Source organism: Sardina pilchardus, chromosome 4 (genome assembly GCF_963854185.1).
Source record: "Sardina pilchardus chromosome 4, fSarPil1.1, whole genome shotgun sequence".
NCBI lineage: Eukaryota > Metazoa > Chordata > Actinopteri > Clupeiformes > Clupeidae > Sardina > Sardina pilchardus.
The window spans coordinates 30482370-30507457 of record NC_084997.1 but is presented as its reverse complement, the minus strand read 5'-3'; the positions used below and the strand labels follow the sequence as shown (position 1 = coordinate 30507457).

Genomic DNA, 25088 nt, shown 5'->3' with positions numbered 1-25088 from the left:
ACCTGATACATGTTCTAATTATTACAATGATTAAATATGTTGTGTTGAACCTATAGTTAATGCAATACATATATTTTTCATTTACAGTATGTCTTTTTATTTCCTGTGTTAATGCCACTAAATTATATAATAAATATTATCATTATTATTATGATTAGCTATATAAACACTTATTATTATTATTATTAGCTATATAAACACTGTTTATTGCTTTAAAATTGGTATAGGATCTTATTTGTTTCATAGGACACGACAACAATGATAACAGTATATAACAACACAATTTATTAGAAATATGAAGTCATATGACTGAATTAATGCATAATAAAGATCCATGAAATAGAATCCTCAGTAAAAAGGGGTCAAACAACAGCTTGGGCCTGGAAATAACTGGTCCCAGCCACTGGCTCGGCTGGATATGCTACTGGTACTGGATCTGCTACTGGCCCCTGGAAGGGTGCATGGCCAGTTTTACACAGCACACACATCAATAAGAACGGGTGTAAGGTGTCAAAGCACAGGTGCAGAATAAGAACAGCACATCAGGGGGAACACACATCACATAGAATTATTACTATTATTTTTTTTACATAGCACATCAATCACAACATAGGCAATGTAAGGTGTCAATGCACAGGTGACAGCATAGGCAGTGTAAGGTGTCAATGCACAGGTGACAGCATAGGCAGTGTAAGGTGTCAATGCACAGGTGACAGCAAAGGCAGTTTAAGGTGTCAATGCACAGGTGACAGCATAGGCAGTGTAAGGTGTCAATGCACAGGTGACAGCATAGGCAGTGTAAGGTGTCAAAGCACAGGTGACAGCATAGGCAGTGTAAGGTGTCAAAGCACAGGTGACAGCATAGGCAGTGTAAGGTGTCAAAGCACAGGTGAAGAACACCGATAACCTGGTTTAGAACAGCGACCTGTCAGGGAGGAACAGACATGGCATACAATTCTGTTTTTTTTTACAGCACATGCATCAACAACAGCATAGGCAGTGTAAGGTGTCAATGCACAGGTGACAGCATAGGCAGTGTAAGTGTCAATGCACAGGTGACAGCATAGGCAGTGTAAGGTGTCAAAGCACAGGTGCAGAACAACAACAGCACATAGGCAGTGTAAGGTGTCAATGCACAGGTGACAGCATAGGCAGTGTAAGTGTCAATGCACAGGTGACAGCATAGGCAGTGTAAGGTGTCAAAGCACAGGTGCAGAACAACAACAGCACATAGGCAGTGTAAGGTGTCAATGCACAGGTGACAGCATAGGCAGTGTAAGTGTCAATGCACAGGTGACAGCATAGGCAGTGTAAGGTGTCAAAGCACAGGTGACAGCATAGGCAGTGTAAGGTGTCAATGCACAGGTGACAGCATAGGCGATGTAAGGTGTCAAAGCACAGGTGACAGCATAGGCAGTGCAAGGTGTAAGGTGTAGGTGTGTAAGGTGTCAAAGCACAGGTGAAGAACACCAATAACCTGGTTTAGAACAGCGACCTGTCAGGGAGGAACAGACATGGCATACAATTCTGTGTTTTTTTTCACAGCACATCCATCAACAACAGCATAGGCAGGCCGCATTTTCTGCACTTGTGCACTTGTGGCACGCCGGCCCGGGCAGCGGTGACTGTCCCTGGCTGTGCCGCTGCCCTCTGCTCAGCCCTCTTCCTCCTCGCCTATTCAGTTTTGTATGAAGAGACAGGCTGAGCAGGAGGTGCTGCCTGCACTGCTTGTTGTCCTTGCTGTCCTGTCCAGCAGCTGCAGTGCAGGCACCTGAGGGCCGGCGTGATGTGCGGCGGCCAGCGGCAGAGGGAGGACGTGTGGGGCTGGCGTTGTCCGAGGGAGCGTTGGGGGGGGGGATGGGGAGCACCCTCACAGTCTGCTGGGGCATTGAGAGGTCCAGGAGGAGAGGCTGTGTAGCACGAAAAGGTCCTGTTGCAGCTGCAGCAGCTGTTGGTGGTACGGCTAGGACAGCAGCTGAGGGGGCAGGCGGTAATGGCGCCAGTAGCCGTAACGGCGCTGGCAGAACAGGCACCGATGCTGCCACAGCCAGTGCTGCTGCCAGTGTCACGGCCACCCTTGCTGCTGCTGTCGGCACCTGGCCTGTAGGCACCACAGTAGCTGCTGCCGGAGGACGATCCACCGCCGCTGCTGCTGGGCCCGGCGCTGTCGCTGACGCTGGCACTGCCACCGCTTCCGCCGCCGCTGGTGCCAGTGGTCGTCCCTCTGCTGCAACGCCTGGAGCTAGCACAGTGAAATGACACAGCACAGTAGGCTATTAAACGTGCACTACATTGAGCGAGCATTACAGGTTAAACTACATATAATTGCAATATTACCAGGAATAACACACATAAGACTAATGATATCCTAGTACTACACATTCACTATTGAAACATAGTGAATAACATAACAAATTAACATAACGTGACACAACAGGTAAATAATGACGCCCAGGGTTAATGCATTTACAGCAATTAAAGAACAGGCTTATTGTTAATGCATAAAACATAAACTTCAACTTTATCTTTTGATTTCACGTGGTGATATTATAATCTTAAGGGTCTAAAGATACTAACTGTATGGTCTTTTCATAATTATATGTTGTGTGTGTTCAGTGATCGTCACATGTTTACACTGTAGCATCATGTACAACCCCATTCATTTCCAATGCAATGCCTTACATTACATTACATTACATTACATGCTGGCGAGCTCTCAAAATGCATTTTATCTTTGATCAGACTATTTGGCTAGCTTCCCTAGAGTGTGTAGATGTAATTACTACAGTTTGGAGTAGAAATTCGAAAGGTAAATATAGTTTACATGTGTAAACAGGACGCCTGACGTGTCGACGTTCGATAATGCTAGTTATTCGCGAATTAGCATAAATAGCTAACGAATTATCTATCTTCAAATACCAAAACCGTAATAGGTCTATGTAATAGGCCTACATAGACAAATTCCATGTTAGTACATTGAAAAAGTGCTCTGGGGTGACAATGTTGCGCAAATACATTCAAAATATTTTCTTAATTTTAGTTTTACTCACTCAGTGAAAACACTCTCGTTGCCGCCGTAGTTAAAAAAAACTGTAGATAATCCGAGCTGCTGATTGGCCCAGAAAACTCAAGCTGCTGATTGGCCTGAAGCAGAGAACTGTCGATAAACTGTCGATAACGCGAGTTGCTGATTGGCTGGCAAACAGAGACCATTGCTTGGCACAGAGCTCTACTTCCGGTATTTCGCCGGCTTTGGGATTGATTTACCCAGAATGCTCAGGTCAATACAAATCATCCAAAACACACCGTCAGTATGAAACATCGTGTGATCGTCTAGTATATATACCAAATGAACACACCCATATTCTAACAGCGCGTAAGTCCGTACTTGTCCCTTGGGGCCATGGCATTGCTAAGATCTACCTAGTCTCAGGATGAGACACCCTGTTGCGGACCACCCTAGAACCACTCTCACATAATACCGTTGTGGAAAATCTCTGTCATCCAATGAAAGATTGGAAAGTATGAGTCTTCAGTCATACCATAATGAAAGTATGAAAATATATGGTAGAACTCCACAGTGCTGTGATAAATATATCAAATTGTTTTACAAGAATGGCCTTGATTTGATTTTTTTTTTAAAAATATCAACATTGTATCTTAAATTACTCTGAAATGTCATTTTTGCATGACCTAAGCAATTTAAGATGAGCTATTCCGAATAATAGTATACATTCACCAACACACACGTTTTTGCTAATTATAGAGCCATCGACAAACCAAATAACACCAAATTTATTGAGGGTGCTTTGGATGGGGTCTCAAGTCATCCCACCAAATATGGCTTTCATACGTCACAGCATTTCCAAGATAGGCACACTTCCTGTTTGGCGGCTTCGCTCGCTGAATTTAATTGGTTGTCACAGGCGAACGCTTGGACGTATGTAGGCGAAATCAAGGCAGTTGATCCGCTTTGGTCTGTAGATCACACGTGCCAAGTTTCATGACGATCGGATAAACTATGCGGCCAGAGTCGCTTTACTTTGACTTTGGACAAAATTCAAAATGGAGGAAAATCCATCATGGCGGAAAATGACGTCATATAGTGCGTTGGAATCAGCTGAGTCAGAGGATTCCAATGGTATAAGTGTTATCAAAATCGGCCATACGGATCAAAAGTTACGGGCATGAACGCGTTTTCCAACTTTGACCAGTTGGTGGCGCTAGACCGTGAGAGTGGCGAGCATGAAACCTGGTGGTGTCAATCAAGGTAGTCTCCTCTATCAGCATACCAAATTTCATGACCTTATGTCTTACGGTTTGGGCTACAGGTGGAAAAATGTGTGGGCATCAGCGCTCAAAAATCACTTTTCCATTCATTCCTATGGGAAAAAATTGACCGGAAAAACTGGAATAACGGGAGAACGACAAGGCGTATCAAAAAGCTGTATACAAGCCACCATCCTCGCATCAGGACGCATGCGTGAGAGGTGGAACGGCGTCTCTAGCTCCAAATCCCTAGGACAAGATAGGGAGACAAAAGTTGGACTTAAGATAAATAATATGAAACGCACGGATAACAATAGTGTGCTTTGCTTGCAGCAAGCACACTAATAATAGGAAGAACAATAGTGTGCTTTTGCAAGCACACTAATGATAACTAGAATGCATTTCCCGGTGGGAAAGTGCGAAGTGTGCTTGCTCAGACGCGCCACGACAGCGCCCGGTAGGAGACACGACCGCTTGTCCTCAGGTCAAAGCGACAAATTTTGGCCAAGACGCGAAGCTGCTTCGAGTTTGGCGGCGTTGCCCTCGATTGCCGAATTCTTACACTGACCTGACAAGTTGCCTAGATTCATCAGTGGTATGGCCCAGAGCACCTCCAATGTAAAAATGTAGATGTCATCCCAAAGACGTAAAGAGATATGAGCCAAAATGCATTTTTGCTAATTGCGGCGCCCCCTAGTGGCCAAATTACAACACATTTACTGAGGCTACTTTGGATGGTGTCCAAAATCATGCCGCCAAATATGGTCTCAATACCTCAAAGATTTGACCTCACTTCCTGTTTGGACGCTTCAACATAGAATTTGATTGGCTGTCAAGGGCTAACGCTTTGATGTATGAAAATGAAATGTACACCTCTAAGGTCTGTAGACCTTGTGTTGAATTAAGTATGAGTTGTTGTCGTGTAGCCAGCATGAAACACGTAACCACTGAAGGAAGGAGGGAGCCTAAGGAACTAGGCATGTTTCTAGAACAAATACGAGAAGCCTAATGTTATAGCTATTCTGTTATGCGGGAACATCCGCAGTTTACTCACTGTTGAATAAGTTGCAATGTGTTATAGCCTTAAATGGATGGTAAAATAAACAGGACGACTCACCTGTTCAAATGATGTAATAGGATAAAATTTGGTTTTGATATGTCAAAGCAACCAGGCTGTTACTGGTTAACGTTTCTGAATATGAAATCGATTTTGGATTGGTTGCATGTGATAAAAGCTGTGCCATTTCCTGTCCAGACAGCATTCATATTCAGAAATACTGTACACCGGCAACAAAGACACACACACACACACACACACAAACAACTCTTTCAAACAGAAACGTCAGTCCGTTACATCTGCCTCTTGTCCACAAACTGCATGTCGCTGAGTTGACCAGCAACGAAGACTTTCACATAAACACACACACACACACACACTTACACACACACATACACATCACCCCCTCAAACACAAATATCTGTCTGTTACGTCTGCCTCATGTCCACAAACTGCATGTTGCACAGTTCACCCACATCTACCCACAATTCTTTGATTTATAAATAACCCCACCATTAAAAAACTGCAATGTGTCAAATCTTATTATACAACAATTGGGTTCTATGAAGCGGTTTCTTTGTTTCTGATTGGCCGAGAGACGTTCCATGAGTTGAGATATCCCACGATAATCCACTCTGACTTTTCACAGCTAATAATAAATCACTCCGCGATACAATGTCAAATTGTCAAGTGTAAACCGAACTGTCACGTTGCATCCAAGCTGAAATACAGACGCTCAGAACATAGAATATGACGGAGGTGGATATTAGCTAGTTGGATGGCATGTAGGCTAAGTAAAATAGTGATGTTTCAAAGCTAAAAGCATGTCCTAACCAGACGCAATGCGAGCTAACGTTTATTAGGCTAGATTCTACATTGCTTGACAACGGGAGAGATAGAACTAACGACTGGCTTTTGGCCATAGCAACGTGCTTTTAGAACTAACGACTGGCCTTTGGCCATAGCAACCATCCATTTAGAACTAGTAACGGCAGTTTGTCCTGCATGAAGTAGAAATTTGTGGCGGAGAGAAGTTAGTTCTACAAACAAGACAGTTTTAGCGATTTAAACGTTTACATGATAATGGGAAATTAGCGCAAAAAAGAAGTGGTAGAATTGTTGTATAAAAGCAATATAGCACTCGTGATCGTGGGTTGTTGTTGGATATTCCCACGGGTGTTGTTCGGCCGTAGCCTCGAGGCCGGAGGCTACGGCCGAACAACACCCGTGGGAATATCTAGCAACAACCCACTCCCACTCGTGCTATATTGCTTAAATATGTATATACTGCATGGGCAATTCCATGCAAAACTGTCAAGTCCATAACCCCACACAGCATCATACTATGATGTGGATGATGATTTCTTAAAAGTTTACCATTTTGCTCTTCTTGTTTGTACAACATATTCGATGACATTGTTAACATAATCATTTGCATTATATAAATGTAACCCCCTTTTCCACTCTTATGTCTCAACATACTGTATACTGGAGTCACATTCATAAACATAAACAGGATCCTAGGTTCTCAATTTGCTGGACTCACTTTCTACCATAAAGTTAAAGAATAGTAATAACAGAAGAAAAGGTAAGAAGGTGTTGATGGCGTGATTAACTAGTGTGGTCCCTCCACTGAAGAATTTCTATACCACTGCCCTGATGGAAATATGTAAATCCTCAGAAATGTCAAGTGACTACAGTTACTTCTACCTGCTTTGATATATCATTTCATAAAAAAAAAAATTGGCCATAATAATTATATTGCAATTATATCAATTCAAGTTTTCTTTGCAGCACAAACAACAATAGGCTACAGTTTACTTTACTTCAGGGCGTAATGTTAACAACTTCGTTAACATTAAGTTTGTTTGTTTGTTGTTCTGTATTGACAGCAGACGGTAGAATGCAGGTGCACGCAATGGATATGTTTTTAAAGAGAGTGCATTCGCTTCCACATGAACCTCGGAATGTGCTGCACCAGAACAAAGACACTGAATGCTATGCTTTCTATCGTGCGTGTGGCTCGTTTTTCAGATTTGTTTGCTAAATTTAAAAAAGCCACACAATTTAACAGAGTCGCTCATTCTAGCCTGCAAATGGTTAAAGTGATGCTAGGGCCAGATGCTGCATAAGAAATGGAAAAACTCCACTGACCAGTTGGCCTTGCCAGTTGATCGCTAACGTGAGATACGTGGATGATGAGATTTCAGATCATTTTATTTGGCAAAGAACTGGACAATGCTACCGGAGATGAGATGTTCAGGGTAACAGAATTGTTGCCTGCTTTACAAATCATGAGCGTACAGGGGAGCTACATCCGGTGCAGAACTGAAGTGTTGAATTAGCTTCCACTATTAAAGTAGCTATAACAGATGTGGGAGATGGACCAGTCATCTAAAATGAATTGTACGCGTCGCGAACGGAACGCTTCAGTTACGCGTCCAGTATAGCTTTCCAGTTAAGTTAGCAGGGATATGCGTAGTTTGCACTGACGGGGCAGCATCGATGACAGGTCAAGTCAAGCTTCATAACGAAAGCCAAGCAGAAAAATCCTGCCATGGTAGCGACACATTGAGTGTCGGAAAACTCTTAACTGTAAAAAAAAATATATACCCCCGACCTTGCTTTGAATCAAGTCGTAAAAATAGTTAATTATAGCCTATGTTAAGTCACGTCCCCTTCAAACACAATTACCCTATCCTCTGCAATGAAATGGGTATCCAAAATATCACATATGTTAAAGTCCGTATTGCAAGGTTTGCATTATTAAACAAATTTGCATTAGGTACTACTCATCTAAACTGTTATCCATTGTAGGCCTATTTGATGTTGCAATGATTTGAGGTTTGCAATGATTCTTCTTTCTATGGAGTGGGATAGCTGTCAGAATATTCGTGTCATAGATTTGATGCACGTGCGTATTGTCTGTAGTCGTGCATAAAATACATATTTGTGAGTTCTCAAATGAGTCCAGTCGTGCATAAAATATATTGTGTGTATTTTATCCATCAGAATACGGATGGGAAAGAAAATACGAATTCAAAAATTACAAGTACGAAATCAAACTTTACAGGTAGGCTTTCATTTATGAGTACGACTTCGCACAAGTGACTGAACTGTCAAAATACGTCATCGCCGCATTCAGAGACATTACTTGTTGAGAAAAGAAACATAGATCGAGATCAAGACTGCGCATGCGCTGAAGATAACGCCATCTGGGGGCAGCGGTGCCGCAGCCATGAGCGCAGCTTGCAGTTGACTAGCCAAATCGTCTTTTTTTTTTGCTTAAGATGTCGGGAAGAACCTGTTGTGTGGTCGGCTGTTACAACAGCAGTGGGGAGATAGAGATATGGAACGAAAATATATAAGTTCACCAGCCGTTATTACACAGCCCCTGTGTTGACACCATAAACACTAGCTATAGCACTAGCAGCTACAGCTTCCCAGCGAATCGAAGAACAAGCTGTTCGTCAGAAGTGGAGTGACGTTCAGAATAAACATGTCACGGTAAGTTTTGTTCAACAGTATTTATCTTAAATCTTGCCAGTTGCCACAATGACTAGCATGCTGTTGTCTAGTCTTCCATGGCGATACATCAGCTAACTTTAACGCTATCTGTGTTGGTGTTTCAAGACATGGCACCAAGTATGTGACGTTGAAGCACAACTTAGTTAGTATGCTAGGAACTCAGGAGTCGCCAGAATACTTATCTCCATCAACTAAATGGCACTATCGAAAAATTATTCGCTTTAACTGTCTACGCTCTGCGTTATGGCAGCCATGGTGGCCATCTAATCAACATGGTTAGGCTACATTACAAACAGAAAACTTATGATGGAGGTCGGGGGCAGGCGACACTATGCTAGTAGCTAGCAAGATGGCTTTCCCTCTTTGGTAACGTAAACCATGAAAACATCAACTGTTTGGAAAGATCTTAGTGTGTTTTACTCCGATTCAGTATTGTAATAAACAGTTTTTGGGTAGCACTCACATTGAAAACTCACTTGGATATTTGATGTAGATGTTGTGCAAAATGTTCATGATTGTTTTTGGGTTACATTTGTTGTTGTGCTGAGTTATAGTCTACATGTAAGTAATTTCCTTTTCTCTTTTGTTGTATTTTATCAGGGGTCATTGTCATCTGGAAGAGCACCTCCCAAAAGAAGATGTCCTCAGCCTTTACAAGAGGACACATCATGTGCTTGGAATTTGTGCACAATGGAATAAAGAACAGTTGTTGATGTATTAATTACAGTTTATTTGAACTTGATAAAGTCACTTCATTTAATTTCTACAATACATGCATCACATACAAATTGTTGTTATATTACTATTACAAAATGACAATGCAAATGATAAGACCATATTACATTACATTTGGCTGACGCGTTTTAGCCAACGTGACTTACAACGTGGTAGAATCATTTAAAGCTTTTAAGAGCAATTCTAACGACAATTTAAGTGCATCAATGAGTGTAGTAGGTAGTACAGTAAGTGCATCGATGAGTGAAATTGTCTGTGGTAGTGCTATCAGAGGAGATGTTCTCTGAAGACCTGGGTTTTCAGACATTTTTGAAGATGGCGAGGGATGTCCCTGCTCTAGTAGGAACAGGTAGTGAGTTCCACCAACGAGGGACGACAGATGAGAAAGGTTTGGATTGGCCATATGTACAAAAAGGTTCAAACATGCCCAGCCCAGCTACTAATATTTAGACAGGATATCAACCGTAATGACTCAAATTTAAAGTAATGATTCAAATATAAATATAATTCTCTGTGCGGATAGAAGGGCCAAAAAGGTACACTAAAAAGTAGCAGTTCAAAAGGTAGGCACAGATTAATCAATAAATCCCTGTGTGGAAGTATGTGTAAAAAAGACACTAAACAGTAAGTATAGATTTATCAACGGATCCCAGTGTGGAAGTATAGACGAAGCCTCATTAGAAAAACAGTTGTTCAGGGACAGCTAACTGGTCCTTAGTTGTGAGTGAAAAGCCATAATTGTAATGTTATACTGTACTAAGTAACAAGGCTTTATAAAGAAACTTATTTCATTTAATAAACTCGGTCAGCATACAAGTGTAGCATGACTTTTCACTATCTCCTCTACTGATGTCCGTATCACACACATTGTAGTTAACAGGTAGCTATACCAGAACAGCACCCCTCTGGTTGGGAGTAAATCTCATTACACATTCACTTATCATTACAATAATGGCGTACAAAAGTTGCCAAAAGCTGTCCATGCCCAAGCCTGTGTACATTTTGAGTCTTTGCCATCCAAAGCATAGGCCTACACTGATCAGTTTGTCACAGTATTTCGTTGCCTTAAAACTGTAGTTGTGGTCTGCAGTATTCTGCAGACATTCACCTCTACATCATAGATTTTGAGGGCCACCCAAAAAAATGGGTGCAAAAGGTATCAGTACAATCTTTAAGTGCAGGCCCCTTGCCAGACACACTAGACCACAACATATGCTATTATGGTTGTTACACAGGTGGATATAATATACCAGTATGGGTTTCTCAATGTCATTTACTGGTGTTGTAGACCGATACAACTCACATCCAATACAATATAGCTATTTACAGAATCATAGATGTTCTGTAGGCTATCTATCGATCCATATATTTAGGTCTATCTCATGCATCAGTTAGGAGCCATAGCCAGTGAAAAATACATTAGCCTATAAGAATTTTAATGTGTCACTCACAATTGTTTTGCTATTGACAATCAGTCAAGAATATTTCCTGATTTGATTTGGGATGCTTGTTTTCTAACCAAAAAATTAAACAAGTGGAAGAGCAATAGCCTAGTTAATTATTTTGGGGCGCTAGCCTGCAGTGGGTCTCAAACTTTTTCTTTCATTCCCCACTTTGATCAGGGGGCTTTCTCGAGCCCCACTGTCCATCATCATCATTCTAAGAAAGTATTTCCCCACTGCTGTTATAACAGCCGAACCGGTTCTTCCAGACAATAAAACGAAGGGGGTAAAAAGACGATTTGTTCAACTCCACTGGTATCTATCATAAACGTTAGCACTGCTTGTCAACTGCTGCAAGCTGCGGTCATGGCTGCGGTACCGCTGCCATAGTAAAAGAAACAATGCCCGCTGCCCCCAGATGGCGTTATATTCAGCGCATGCGCAGTCATGATCTCGATCTATGTTTCTTTTCTCAACAAGTAATGCCTCTGAATGCAGCGATGACGTATTTTGACAGTTCAGTCACTTGTGCGAAGTCGTACTCATAAATGAAAGCCTACCTGTAACATTTGATTTCGTACTTGTAATTTTTGAATTCATATTAATATATTTTATGCACGACTGGACTCACTCGAGAATTCACACATATTTATTTTATGCACAACTACAGGCAAATACGCACGAGTATCAAATCTGTGGACACGAATATATTGACAGCTATCTCACTCCATATCTTTCCCCCTCAATGTACTCTATTGCGTCACGTTGGGGACCACTGAACAAGCCCCCTTGAGATTGACATGAGAGAGGAGTAAAGAGAAACGGGCAAGACACTGTTCAGCAGTAAAAAGTGCAGATTATAGATAGATACATAGATATATACAGATATCCTAGATAGATACAGTATATAGACATATAGATATATATCACGTCACATTTTGCTGGTTGGGGGTGGCCTGACCAGCGATCACGCAGTCCACCACTGCAGTTTAAATGGAATAGCACTGCCTTGCCTAGCCTACCACACGCACCTGCCATACACAGCTTAAGGCTGGCTTACATTGCACGATTTTGGTCTGTTTTAACAGTCGGCGACTAAATTTCCAAAATCGGGCGGAAATCTTGGGAGTTGTACTGAAATCGCAGCGCGCTCACGTCATCTAAATCGTTTAGTGTAAGGTGCCAATTTTAGCGGTTTTAAGTCCGTCGGAGGCAGTCTTTTTCTAGTTTTGCCGTTACGACAATATCAAACATGTTTGATATTATCGGAAGTCTTTTCAGTCGTGGCTCATGCAAATAGTGACGTGAACATTAAAAACCAATAGTAACCTTGCGCGAACATGAAACAGGAAGGGGCAAAATAGGCGACAGCTGTAGCCATGATTATTTGTTATTTCATTTCTTATAATTTATTAGTCGGCTGTTCTACGTGACAGAACAACTCTATAGGCTATCTGTTAGTGATGTCACACATCAAACAATGCTGCAGAAACGCGAAAAAAATACTTTGATATGAGTAGACTATCATGTGATTTCCTGTGAATGATGACGTGTAGCCTATTGCACGATGGAAATAATTTGAGGGAATCTAGCAGCAGTCTTGTAAATAGTGACCCACAGTCTTTGCAAAATCCTAATCTGAGACTAGCCTGTGACTAAAAACTCAATGAATTGTCTTTAGATGTGAGAGGGTCTGAGACTGTAGTTTTTCAAAAATCTTTTCCAAATCTTTGCAAAGTCTGGCAATGTAAGGTAGGCTTTACTTTCTCCCTGTCTTGGTAAGCCATACCCTGACGGTGTCAATGACAATCAATCAGGAGGAGTAGTTATTGAAAATAATCACGCTTTAGACATGACCAGCCTACTTGGCAGCAGCTTGCAACAGGGGGATTCATAGGTGGCACATAGACCATACAGCTAGCATGAATGCAAATATTTTTAGATCTTCTGACTAAGTTTACTGTACTTATTCAAACGACATCAGCACCACTGCCACTGGATATAAAGCAAACATTGACTTTCACTTGGTGCTTCATTGACTGTAAAAGAGTGTAATAATATTATCTATGCACTGCCTGATGTAGACTAGCTTGACTTGCTAGCTCGATGAGTTGCGAAATGATATCAGCAACACGTACTCGTTCCATATTAAACTTAGGCTACAGTTAACATAGTTTGGCTTTCCAGGCTACTTGGACCATGCATTTAATTACCTTTCACTGCCTTCACGTCTGCCAGGCTCCAAACTGTCTTCATAACAGCAGTTGCAATTCAGTATAAACAGCCTCGGTAAAGTTAAAACCAACTAGCGATGCTAGTCGCGATTAGCATTTGAACTGCAGTTAGGTAACCCAGACAGCAAAGGAGTCCAAAACGGACCCGCGCTCAAGCCGCCACATCCGCCTGACAGTCAGCCTCCGTTTTGGATACGGGCACAGAACACATTTCGCCTCCGTTAACGCGCCTTCATACGGCGGATCCACGCCGGACCCTTTGCGGATGCGCACATCGAACGCGCCCTTCAAATCTGCTAACGGTTTCCTTCCTCAGTTTTTTCGCTGATGGAGTGCGGAGGCGAAATAGCGGTGTCTGCGGGCTCACTGTAAGTATGCTTCTATATGCTTTATTTATGCAGTTACCTAGTATATTCAGTGAAAACGTACTTCCATAACACAAGTTACCAACTTATCTAGCTTTATTTGCTGATATAATCCGTTATTTGCTGATATAATCCAGAACTGGCCATCTGATGATACACACCAGCTAACGTCTAGCAGCTAGCTTGCGCAAGCTAATTTAGCTCACTTTCGACAGGGCTAAATCTTGTCCAACTTGGGCTTTGTTACATTTTTAATCAAAGCTAAACTCAAAACTCAGTTAAAATTGAGCGAAGCTTGATTTGGTTGAACGCTAACTTCATATATGCCTGTGAACAACAAGTTGGTTTGCGTGAGCTAGCGTTAGCTTGTTGGCTAACGATAACGTTAAACTGACATGAATATTTTTTGTTAACGTTAGCAGCTAATGAAGCTTAGATGTTGGACTCGGGAGTCTTTAAGAAGACTTAGCTGCTAGATGTGTTTACATCTTATTTCGTTCTTGAAGGGAGGCTGATTTCACATTGTTTACCTATCCTGGATAAGATAACGTTTGTGATTTTAAATTATGAACGACGTATCGATAGTTCTAGTAGCAACTAGCTGCTAGTAATGCAAGCTATGCGCCATGTCAGGCGCATGCTCAGACCTGTTTAAAACTTTTTGAACTCGTAAATGGCAGCAAGAAATACCCTCGGCATTCGTGCCTTTACATTTGTACACGCGTTAGCGAGAAACCGGCCTACTATTCAATCTAAAACTTCTGGTTTTCAGGCGTGTTTCCTGGTGAGTTTTTCAATTGAATTGTAGAGATTACTCGTTAACTTTCATAAAACATAAGGGCACAAATCCCGAAGCCATTTATGAAGAAACTGCCGTCAATGAGGTAATTTAATGCTGAACGTTTTTTGGAGCATGATTTGACTGAAAAGGAGAAACACATTAGAGGCAGTATTTGACTTGATGCATATCCTTGCTTTGCTTTGTCACAGACCAGACTCTTTTCAAAGTTTAGAATATGGGAAGAGGAGCTAAATTGATCAACACCATATTCTCTGGATCCCAATATAATGCTATTTTGATGGGGTGTAATATTGGTAATAATAAATATTTTCCTTTTTCCCCCTGATGATAACAGTTATGCATATTTATGTGTCTGTGTTACAGGTCATTCACAAGTGGCTCCAGTCTGGTTTGGGGGTCTACCCTTTCTTATCATGTCCTGCCACCCAATAAAGTAAGCTATACAGCCTCACATTTGATTTGTTTGACTTGGATGTATAAGTGGTTATGATAACTATTTGGCAATTTATTTCTGAAGATAGAAGTAATGCATATTTTTGTATATGTGTTACAGGCCATTCACAAGTGGCTCCAGCCTGGTTTGGGGGTCTAGCCTTTCTCATCCTGTCCTGCCACCCAATAAAGTAAGCTATACAGTTTTACATTTGAGTTATTTGACTTGGATGTATTAGTGGTTATGATAACTATTTGGCAATTTATTTCTGATGATAGAAGTAATGCATATTATGTGTTACAGGCCATTCACAAGTGGCTCCAGCCTGGTTTGGGGGTCTAGCCTTTCTCATCCTGTCCTGCCACCCAATAAAGTAAGCTATACAGTTTTACATTTGAGTTATTTGACTTGGATGTATTAGTGGTTATGATAACTATTTGGCAATTTATTTCTGATGATAGAAGTAATGCATATTTATGTGTTACAGGCCATTCACAAGTGGCTCCAGCCTGGTTTGGGGGTCTAGCCTTTCTCCTCCTGTCCTGCCACCCAATAAAGTAAGCTATACAGTTTTACATTTCATTTATTTGACTTTTGGTCCACACATTAGTCATATAAGATAACCATACTGTATGCCTTTGTAACTGGTGTTACCAGTTCAGGATGAATTGAAGGTAAATGTCAACATACATAAATGCCTTTCTCTGCTGTAATAAAATCCACTGTTTACCTCAAAAAGCTCTCTAATAAAATGTACATATTTTTTTTTATTTCAGAAGAGAAATTACTAAAGGCCTCTGCAACTGCTTTTACCAGGTAAGGATGAATTGCAGATACATTTCAACATAAAAAATGTTTTTAGTCTACTTTGATAAATTCCTAATTTCCACTACCTACAAAGCTCTATAATCAGCATCATTTTTGTTTAATCTGTGCATGCAAATGCTGTAGTATAACTAACAAGTATTTGTCTCTGTGAACCACTTTTCTGTTGCCTTTTTACATTTTCAAGTAACAGGTCTTTGCCATCATGTCTTAAACTCTCATTATATTTACTGGAAGACTACACTGTGCACATAACAGAAGCATTCCGTTTGCAGAGCATCTGCTGCAACACTGTAATCAATGGAACTCTTTAGATGTGATAGCGGCATGTACAGTATGTTTGAAAAAATTAGACTCGTCTTCTAAAACTATTTTCATGCTCTGCGAACAGAGTGCTTCACTTGTGGACCCAGTGTAGCTGTCTAGTTACAGGTGATGGATTGTGTCACCATTACAGCAGCCTGCTGGTGGCGGTACCTTTATATTCATGTTGCTGACATTCAGTTGAAAAGTAGTAATGTACTGTATATGCTTCCAAAACGTAACTCATTTTGTTATGCTTGTATGATTACAGATGCTGTGAGAGAGTTATGCCCTGTGCCGCGGCTTCTGATTCAGTACAGCAGTTCAACCAGCCCAGCAAACAGGAAAAGCTCAAGGAGGTGTCTTAACTATCAGCATTCCTACCCAAACAGATCAAGCTACTGTTATGTCCAACTAAGAAAAACAATGGTCTGGTATGAAGGTTATCTGTGTTTTGAAACATAAATATTCATTAAATAATAATAAAAATGTTTGACACTATTTATGGTTGCATTTCATTTTACTTTATTATCTGTTTAAGGTATGTATTGTCTACGATGACTTATTTCATTGAGCATTGAGGTGCCGGTGACAACTATTCAACTACTATTCAACTACTATTGTCTAGGAATTGCATGAAGGAGTTAAAAGTTTGTAACTTATTTAACAACTTGTAGGCTGTAGTGTAGCAGAGTTGAATTCATGTACTGTAAAACCCATATCCTAATGCGTACTGTTTCACACAATGAAGGTATTTGGCTGTAAAACCACAAGGTGCTTCATATGATAGATTTTGACTTAATCATTATTATGGTTGATACAAAACTTACTTTATGTAGCCTAGTGATATGTTGGCAAGTTAGATTAGGCTATACAGTGTATTTCTGTAGTATAGTTTTGGCCATAATAAGATAAATCAGCAGGGATATAGGCCAGATGAACTGATTCATGAACGGGTCCTAAACGGATCCGGGAGGATGATAAACGCCTCCGAAATGAATCCGCGGCGGATGCGCTGTTTAATTCACGGGTCCGAAATGACTCCGCTGCGGATGCACGTCCATTTCGCGGGTTCGAAACGGACCCATAGCGGATAAGCTGGTTCAAGCGCGGATGCGGATAGAGTCCGCCACGGAGTCTGGTCGGACCCGTGATGCGTAACCGTTTCGGACACGCCGCGGTGTGCAAGTGGACGCAGTTTCGGACCCGTTTCGCGGATCCGTTCCGGAAGTCGCGGTACCTCAGCGGCGGATCCGCTACGGAGTCAGTTTGCTGTCTGGGAACCTACCCTCATAACTAGACGGCTTCCCAGGCTACTTGGACCATGCATTTCATTACCTTTCACTGCCTTCACGTCTGCCAGGCTCCAAACTGTCTTCATAACAGCAGTTGCAATTCAGTATAAACAGCCTCGGTAAAGTTAAAACCAACTAGCGATGCTAGTCGCGATTAGCATTTGAACTGCAGTTAGCTAACCTACCCTCATAACTAGACCTCTCAAATTCCGAAAAATGCATTAAAATAACATTGGACTACGTTGTTATTTTTGTTAAACCTTAGGGTGGCTATGATATAAATGGTGTAACGAAATTTGAAGTGTAAATATACAAACTTTATGAAAGTGTAAGCCACAACCTTTTCCTACAGGAATACATGGAAAACATAACCCCATAACCTCCATAAGGAGACCTCCCCAAATTCAGAAACATTTATTAAATTGAAATGGACAACGACGTTATCTTTGGTAAACTCTTAGGTGGCTATGATATAAATTATGTGACGAAATTCGAAGTCTAAACACACTTACTGTTGAAAGTGTAACTGCGATTTCCATAGGACTACATTCTAATTAAAATCCTCGTTGCCTCACGCACACCACTCTACTTCCGGTATTTCGCCTGCTTTGTGGGGGTGTCATATGATCCTCTGAGTGAAATACCCAGAATGCTCAGGTCAATACAAATGATCCAAAACACACCGTCACTGAGAAACATCGTGTGATTGTCTACTATATATAACAACTGAACACACATTATATTTAACAGCGAGTAAGTCCGTACTTGTCCCTCGGGACCATGGCATCTCTAAGAACTACCCAGTTTCAAGGTGAGACAACGATGTGGACAAACCCAGAATTACACCATTGGTGTACCGTTGCGGACAATCCCTGTCAGTCAATCGAGGATTGAGTAATATTGAGTTTGAAATCATGATGTTGTTGAACTGTATGCGTCAGACTTGGAACAATGCTGTGCTGTGGCGTACACATTAGTACCTTTTACAAGAATGGCAATAAATAGTTTTTTTTAAAAAAATATCAACATTGTATCTTAAATCACTCTGAAATGTCCTTTTGGCATGACCTAAAGCAATTTAAGATGAGCTATTCCGATTAATAGTATACATTCACCAACACTCACGTTTTTGCTAATTATAGAGCCATCGACTGACCAAATAACACCAAATTTATTGGGGGTGCTTTGAATGGGGTCTCAAGTCATCCCACCAAATATGGCTTTCATACGTCACAGCATATCCAAGATAGGCGCACTTCCTGTTTGGCGGCTTCGCTCGCTGAATTTAATTGGTTATCACAGGCGAACGCTTGGACGTATGAAGACGAAATCAAGGCGGTTGATCCACCTTGGTCTGTAGATCACGCGTGCCAAGTTTCATGACGATCGGATAAACTATGCGGCCAGGGTAGCTTTACTTTGACTTTTAACAAAATTCAAAATGGCGGAAAATCCATCATGGCGGAAAATTACATCACATGGTGCGTTGGAATCAGCTGAGTCAGAGGATTCCAATGGTATAAGTTTTATCAATATCGGCCATACGGATCAAAAGTTACGGGCATGAACATGTTTTCCATCTTTGACCAGTTGGTGGCGCTAGAGCGTGAGAGTGGCGAGCATGACACCTGATGGTGTCAATCAGGGTAGTCTCCTCTATCAGCATACCAAATTTCATGACTTCATGTCTTACGGTTTGGGCTACAGGTGGAAAAATGTGTGGGCATCAGCGCTCAAAAGTCGCTTTTCCATTCATTCCTATGGGGAAAAATCGACCGGAAAAACTGGAATAACGGGAGAACGACAAGGCGTATCGAAAAGCTTTATACAAGCCACCATCCTCGCATCAGGACGCACGCGTGAGAAGTGGAACGGCGTCTCTAGCTCCAAATCCCTAGGACAAGATAGGGAGACAAAAATGTTCTGCAAGATAAATAAATTTGATAATAATAACTAGAATGCATTTCCCGGTGGGAAAGTGCGAAGTGTGCTTGCTCAGACGCGCCACGACAGCGCCCGGTAGGAGACACGACCGCTTGTCCTCAGGTCAAAGCGCCAAAGTTTGGCCAAGACGCGAAGCTGCTTCGAGTTTGGCGGCGTTGCCCTCGATTGCCGAATTCTTACACTGACCTGACAAGTTGCCTAGATTCATCAGTGGTATGGCCCAGAGCACCTCCAATGTAAAAATGTAGATGTCATCCCAAAGACGTAAAGAGATATGAGCCAAAATGCATTTTTGCTAATTGCGGCGCCCCCTAGTGGCCAAATTACAACACATTTACTGAGGCTACTTTGGATGGTGTCCAAAATCATGCCGCCAAATATGGTCTCAATACCTCAAAGCGTCTCCGAGATTTGACCTCACTTCCTGTTTGGACGCTTCAACATAGAATTTGATTGGCTGTCAAGGGCTAACGCTTTGATGTATGAAAATGAAATGTACACCTCTAAGGTCTGTAGACCTTGTGTTGAATTAAGTATGAGTTGTTCACGTGTAGCCAGCATGAAACACGTAACCACTGAAGGAAGGGGGGAGCCTAAGGAACTAGGCATGTTTCTAGAACAAATACGAGTAGCCTAATGTTATAGCTATTCTGTTATGCGGGAACATCCGCAGTTTACTCACTGTTGAATAAGTTGCAATGTGTTATAGCCTCAAATGGATGGTAAAATAAACAGGACTCCTCACCTGTTCAAATGATGTAATAGGATAAAATTTGGTTTTGATATGTCAAAGCAACCAGGCTGTTACTGGTTAACGTTTCTGAATATGAAATCGATTTTGGATTGGTTGCATGTGATAAAAGCTGTGCCATTTCCTGTCCAGACAGCATTCATATTCAGAAATACTGTACACCGGCAACAAAGACACACACACACACACACACACAAACAACTCTTTCAAACAGAAACGTCAGTCCGTTACATCTGCCTCTTGTCCACAAACTGCATGTCGCTGAGTTGACCAGCAACGAAGACTTTCACATAAACACACACACACACACACACTTACACACACACATACACATCACCCCCTCAAACACAAATATCTGTCTGTTACGTCTGCCTCATGTCCACAAACTGCATGTTGCACAGTTCACCCACATCTACCCACAATTCTTTGATTTATAAATAACCCCACCATTAAAAAACTGCAATGTGTCAAATCTTATTATACAACAATTGGGTTCTATGAAGCGGTTTCTTTGTTTCTGATTGGCCGAGAGACGTTCCATGAGTTGAGATATCCCACGATAATCCACTCTGACTTTTCACAGCTAATAATAAATCACTCCGCGATACAATGTCAAATTGTCAAGTGTAAACCGAACTGTCACGTTGCATCCAAGCTGAAATACAGACGCTCAGAACATAGAATATGACGGAGGTGGATATTAGCTAGTTGGATGGCATGTAGGCTAAGTAAAATAGTGATGTTTCAAAGCTAAAAGCATGTCCTAACCAGACGCAATGCGAGCTAACGTTTATTAGGCTAGATTCTACATTGCTTGACAACGGGAGAGATAGAACTAACGACTGGCTTTTGGCCATAGCAACGTGCTTTTAGAACTAACGACTGGCCTTTGGCCATAGCAACCATCCATTTAGAACTAGTAACGGCAGTTTGTCCTGCATGAAGTAGAAATTTGTGGCGGAGGAGAAGTTAGTTCTACAAACAAGACAGTTTTAGCGATTTAAACGTTTACATGATAATGGGAAATTAGCGCAAAAAAGAAGTGGTAGAATTGTTGTATAAAAGCAATATAGCACTCGTGATCGTGGGTTGTTGTTGGATATTCCCACGGGTGTTGTTCGGCCGTAGCCTCGAGGCCGGAGGCTACGGCCGAACAACACCCGTGGGAATATCTAGCAACAACCCACTCCCACTCGTGCTATATTGCTTAAATATGTATATACTGCATGGGCAATTCCATGCAAAACTGTCAAGTCCATAACCCCACACAGCATCATACTATGATGTGGATGATTTCTTAAAAGTTTACCATTTCGCTCTTCTTGTTTGTACAACATATTCGATGACATTGTTAACATAATCATTTGCATTATATAAATGTAACCCCCTTTTCCACTCTTATGTCTCAACATATACTGGAGTCACATTCATAAACATAAACAGGATCCTAGGTTCTCAATTTGCTGGACTCACTTTCTACCATAAAGTTAAAGAATAGTAATAACAGAAGAAAAGGTAAGAAGGTGTTGATGGCGTGATTAACTAGTGTGGTCCCTCCACTGAAGAATTTCTATACCACTGCCCTGATGGAAATATGTAAATCCTCAGAAATGTCAAGTGACTACAGTTACTTCTACCTGCTTTGATATATCATTTCATAAAAAAAAATTTGGCCATAATAATTATATTGCAATTATATCAATTCAAGTTTTCTTTGCAGCACAAACAACAATAGGCTACAGTTTACTTTACTTCAGGGCGTAATGTTAACAACTTCGTTAACATTAAGTTTGTTTGTTTGTTGTTCTGTATTGACAGCAGACGGCAGAATGCAGGTGCACGCAATGGATATGTTTTTAAAGAGAGTGCATTCGCTTCCACATGAACCTCGGAATGTGCTGTACCAGAACAAAGACACTGAATGCTATGCTTTCTATCGTGCGTGTGGCTCGTTTTTCAGATTTGTTTGCTAAATTTAAAAAAGCCACACAATTTAACAGAGTCGCTCATTCTAGCCTGCAAATGGTTAAAGTGATGCTAGGGCCAGATGCTGCATAAGAAATGGAAAAACTCCACTGACCAGTTGGCCTTGCCAGTTGATCGCTAACGTGAGATACGTGGATGATGAGATTTCAGATCATTTTATTTGGCAAAGAACTGGACAATGCTACCGGAGATGAGATGTTCAGGGTAACAGAATTGTTGCCTGCTTTACAAATCATGAGCGTACAGGGGAGCTACATCCGGTGCAGAACTGAAGTGTTGAATTAGCTTCCACTATTAAAGTAGCTATAACAGATGTGGGAGATGGACCAGTCATCTAAAATGAATTGTACGCGTCGCGAACGGAACGCTTCAGTTACGCGTCCAGTATAGCTTTCCAGTTAAGTTAGCAGGGATATGCGTAGTTTGCACTGACGGGGCAGCATCGATGACAGGTCAAGTCAAGCTTCATAACGAAAGCCAAGCAGAAAAATCCTGCCATGGTAGCGACACATTGAGTGTCGGAAAACTCTTAACTGTAAAAAAAAAAATATATGCCCCCGACCTTGCTTTGAATCAAGTCGTAAAAATAGTTAATTATAGCCTATGTTAAGTCACGTCCCCTTCAAACACAATTACCCTATCCTCTGCAATGAAATGGGTATCCAAAATATCACATATGTTAAAGGCCGTATTGCAAGGTTTGCATTATTAAACAAATTTGCATTAGGTACTACTCATCTAAACTGTTATCCATTGTAGGCCTATTTGATGTTGCAATGATTTGAGGTTTGCAATGATTCTTCTTTCCCCCTCAATGTACTCTATTGCGTCACGTTGGGGACCACCGAACAAGCCCCCTTGAGATTGACATGAGAGAGGAGTAAAGAGAAACGGGCAAGACACTGTTCAGCAGTAAAAAGTGCAGATTATAGATAGATACATAGATACAGATATCCTAGATAGATACAGTATATAGACATATAGATATATATCACGTCACATTTTGCTGGTTGGGGGTGGCCTGACCAGCGATCACGCAGTCCACCACTGCAGTTCACATGGAATAGCACTGCCTTGCCTAGCCTACCACACGCACCTGCCATACACTAGTGGTGTGTCGGTCGCGAACGAATCAGTTCTATCGAACGGGTCTTTAAAAAGAACGACCTGAACTAGTTCACGTTACAGTTTTTCTTCGTTCGTCCCTTCGTTCGTCCCTTCGTTGCCGTGTCCACATCAACCTACTGCTGCTGTGCCAAACCAATCATAAACGTTATCTGTACTGATTCTAAGACGTTCTCATCGAATTAGCCAATGAGAGGCAGGAAAGCATAGCAACCGTTTCCATGAAAGAAAACAAATGTATTTCACGAGTGGCAGAAACTTGGTTGCTAGCTACATATTAGCAGAGTGTTAACGTGTGGTAATGAAGGATCTTTGATATTAGTGGTGGATTGTACATGTCCATGGTAGTTCAAAACCATACAAATAGCTACAGCTTCATATGTGCACTTTTAATAAACAGTGACCACGTGTATGTCAAAACATGAGCTACTAACGTTCATCGTTCATCTCGTTCGCGAATCAGCATTTCTCCTCCTTCATAGCTCGCTAGCTTGCAGCAGGCAAGGTACAGGTCTCTCGTTCAGTCAGTCACTCGTTCTTGCCAGCTACATATTAGCAGAGTGTTAACGTGTGGTAATGAAGGATCTTTGATATTAGTGGTGGATTGTATGGTCATGGTAGTTCAAAACCATACAAATAGCTACAACTTCATATGTGCACTTTTAATCAACAGTGCCCACGTGTATGTCAAAACAAGAGCTACTAACGTTCGTCATTCATCTCGTTCGCGAATCAGCATTTCTCCTCGTTCATAGCTCGCTAGCTTGCAGCAGGCAAGGTCTCTCGTTCAGTCAGTCACTCGTTCTTGCCTTGTTGGCTGTACAGCAGCTCTTTTTATGGCTCTGTAACCTAAATGGGGACTTGAAACCGTTTATAATATAATCGTTCTGCCATGCCTTTAAATTTACTTGTCTGACTATTGGATTGTTTATTTATGAATTAAAACGTTTTTTTAAAAGAATAGCTGATCTAGCCATAGTCTAGCCTACATTATCCAGCCAACCTTCAATGTGTCAATTTAATGTCAAGGCGAATACAGCAGTGCTAGGCTGTTGTGTTGTCAAAGAGTACACATAATATATTTGCCTTTAACTGCTGACCGTTTGTACGATCGTTTGTGAAGGAGGAGCTGAACTGTGCATTCCATGATTCACCGCTGAATTACATTATACCGGAAATACAACTGAACGAACGTACGAACGACCTATAAGAACGAATCATCTTGGCGAACTGAACGACGCGAACTGTGTCATCACCGCGAACGATAAAATCCATCACTACCATACACAGCTTACTTTCTCCCTGTCTTGGTAAGCCATACCCTGACGGTGTCAATGACAATCAATCAGGAGGAGTAGTTATTGAAAATAATCACGCTTTAGACATGACCAGCCTACTTGGCAGCAGCTTGCAACAGGGGGATTCATAGGTGGCACATAGACCATACAGCTAGCATGAATGCAAATATTTTTAGATCTTCTGACTAAGTTTACTGTACTTATTCAAACGACATCAGCACCACTGCCACTGGATATAAAGCAAACATTGACTTTCACTTGGTGCTTCATTGACTGTAAAAAAGTGTAATAATATTATCTATGCACTGCCTGATGTAGACTAGCTTGACTTGCTAGCTCGATGAGTTGCGAAATGATATCAGCAACAGGTACTCGTTCCATATTAAACTTAGGCTACAGTTAACATAGTTTGGCTTTCCAGGCTACTTGGACCATGCATTTAATTACCTTTCACTGCCTTCACGTCTGCCAGGCTCCAAACTGTCTTCATAACAGCAGTTGCAATTCAGTATAAACAGCCTCGGTAAAGTTAAAACCAACTAGCGATGCTAGTCGCGATTAGCATTTGAACTGCAGTTAGGTAACCTACCCTCATAACTAGACGGCTTCCCAGGCTACTTGGACCATGCATTTCATTACCTTTCACTGCCTTCACGTCTGCCAGGCTCCAAACTGTCTTCATAACAGCAGTTGCAA

General features: G+C 41.5%; 1 protein-coding gene and 1 long non-coding RNA gene across 3 annotated transcripts; one reads left to right on the top strand and one right to left on the bottom strand.

Annotated features, from left to right (window-relative positions):
• Positions 1-270: 270 nt before the first annotated feature.
• On the bottom strand, positions 271-23591 carry LOC134078805 (uncharacterized). Of its 2 annotated transcripts, none has more exons than XR_009938866.1 (2): positions 3051-6464; positions 271-2242 (listed from the first exon to the last, which is right to left on the bottom strand). XR_009938866.1 is itself a non-coding variant. In XM_062534957.1 (2 exons), the coding sequence occupies exons 1-2, from the start codon at positions 23539-23541 to the stop codon at positions 1554-1556; spliced, it is 702 nt and encodes a 233-aa protein (XP_062390941.1). In that variant the 5' UTR covers positions 23542-23591; the 3' UTR covers positions 271-1553. The 2 variants fall into 2 exon arrangements, 1 of the variants encoding a protein (XP_062390941.1); XM_062534957.1 differs by lacking the exon at positions 3051-6464 and adding an exon at positions 23529-23591.
• LOC134077878 (uncharacterized) lies at positions 13385-16484 on the top strand. Its single transcript, XR_009938777.1, has 6 exons — positions 13385-13633; positions 14796-14865; positions 14986-15055; positions 15169-15238; positions 15642-15681; positions 16265-16484. It is a non-coding gene; the product is annotated as an uncharacterized LOC134077878 (long non-coding RNA).
• Positions 23592-25088: the final 1497 nt, after the last annotated feature.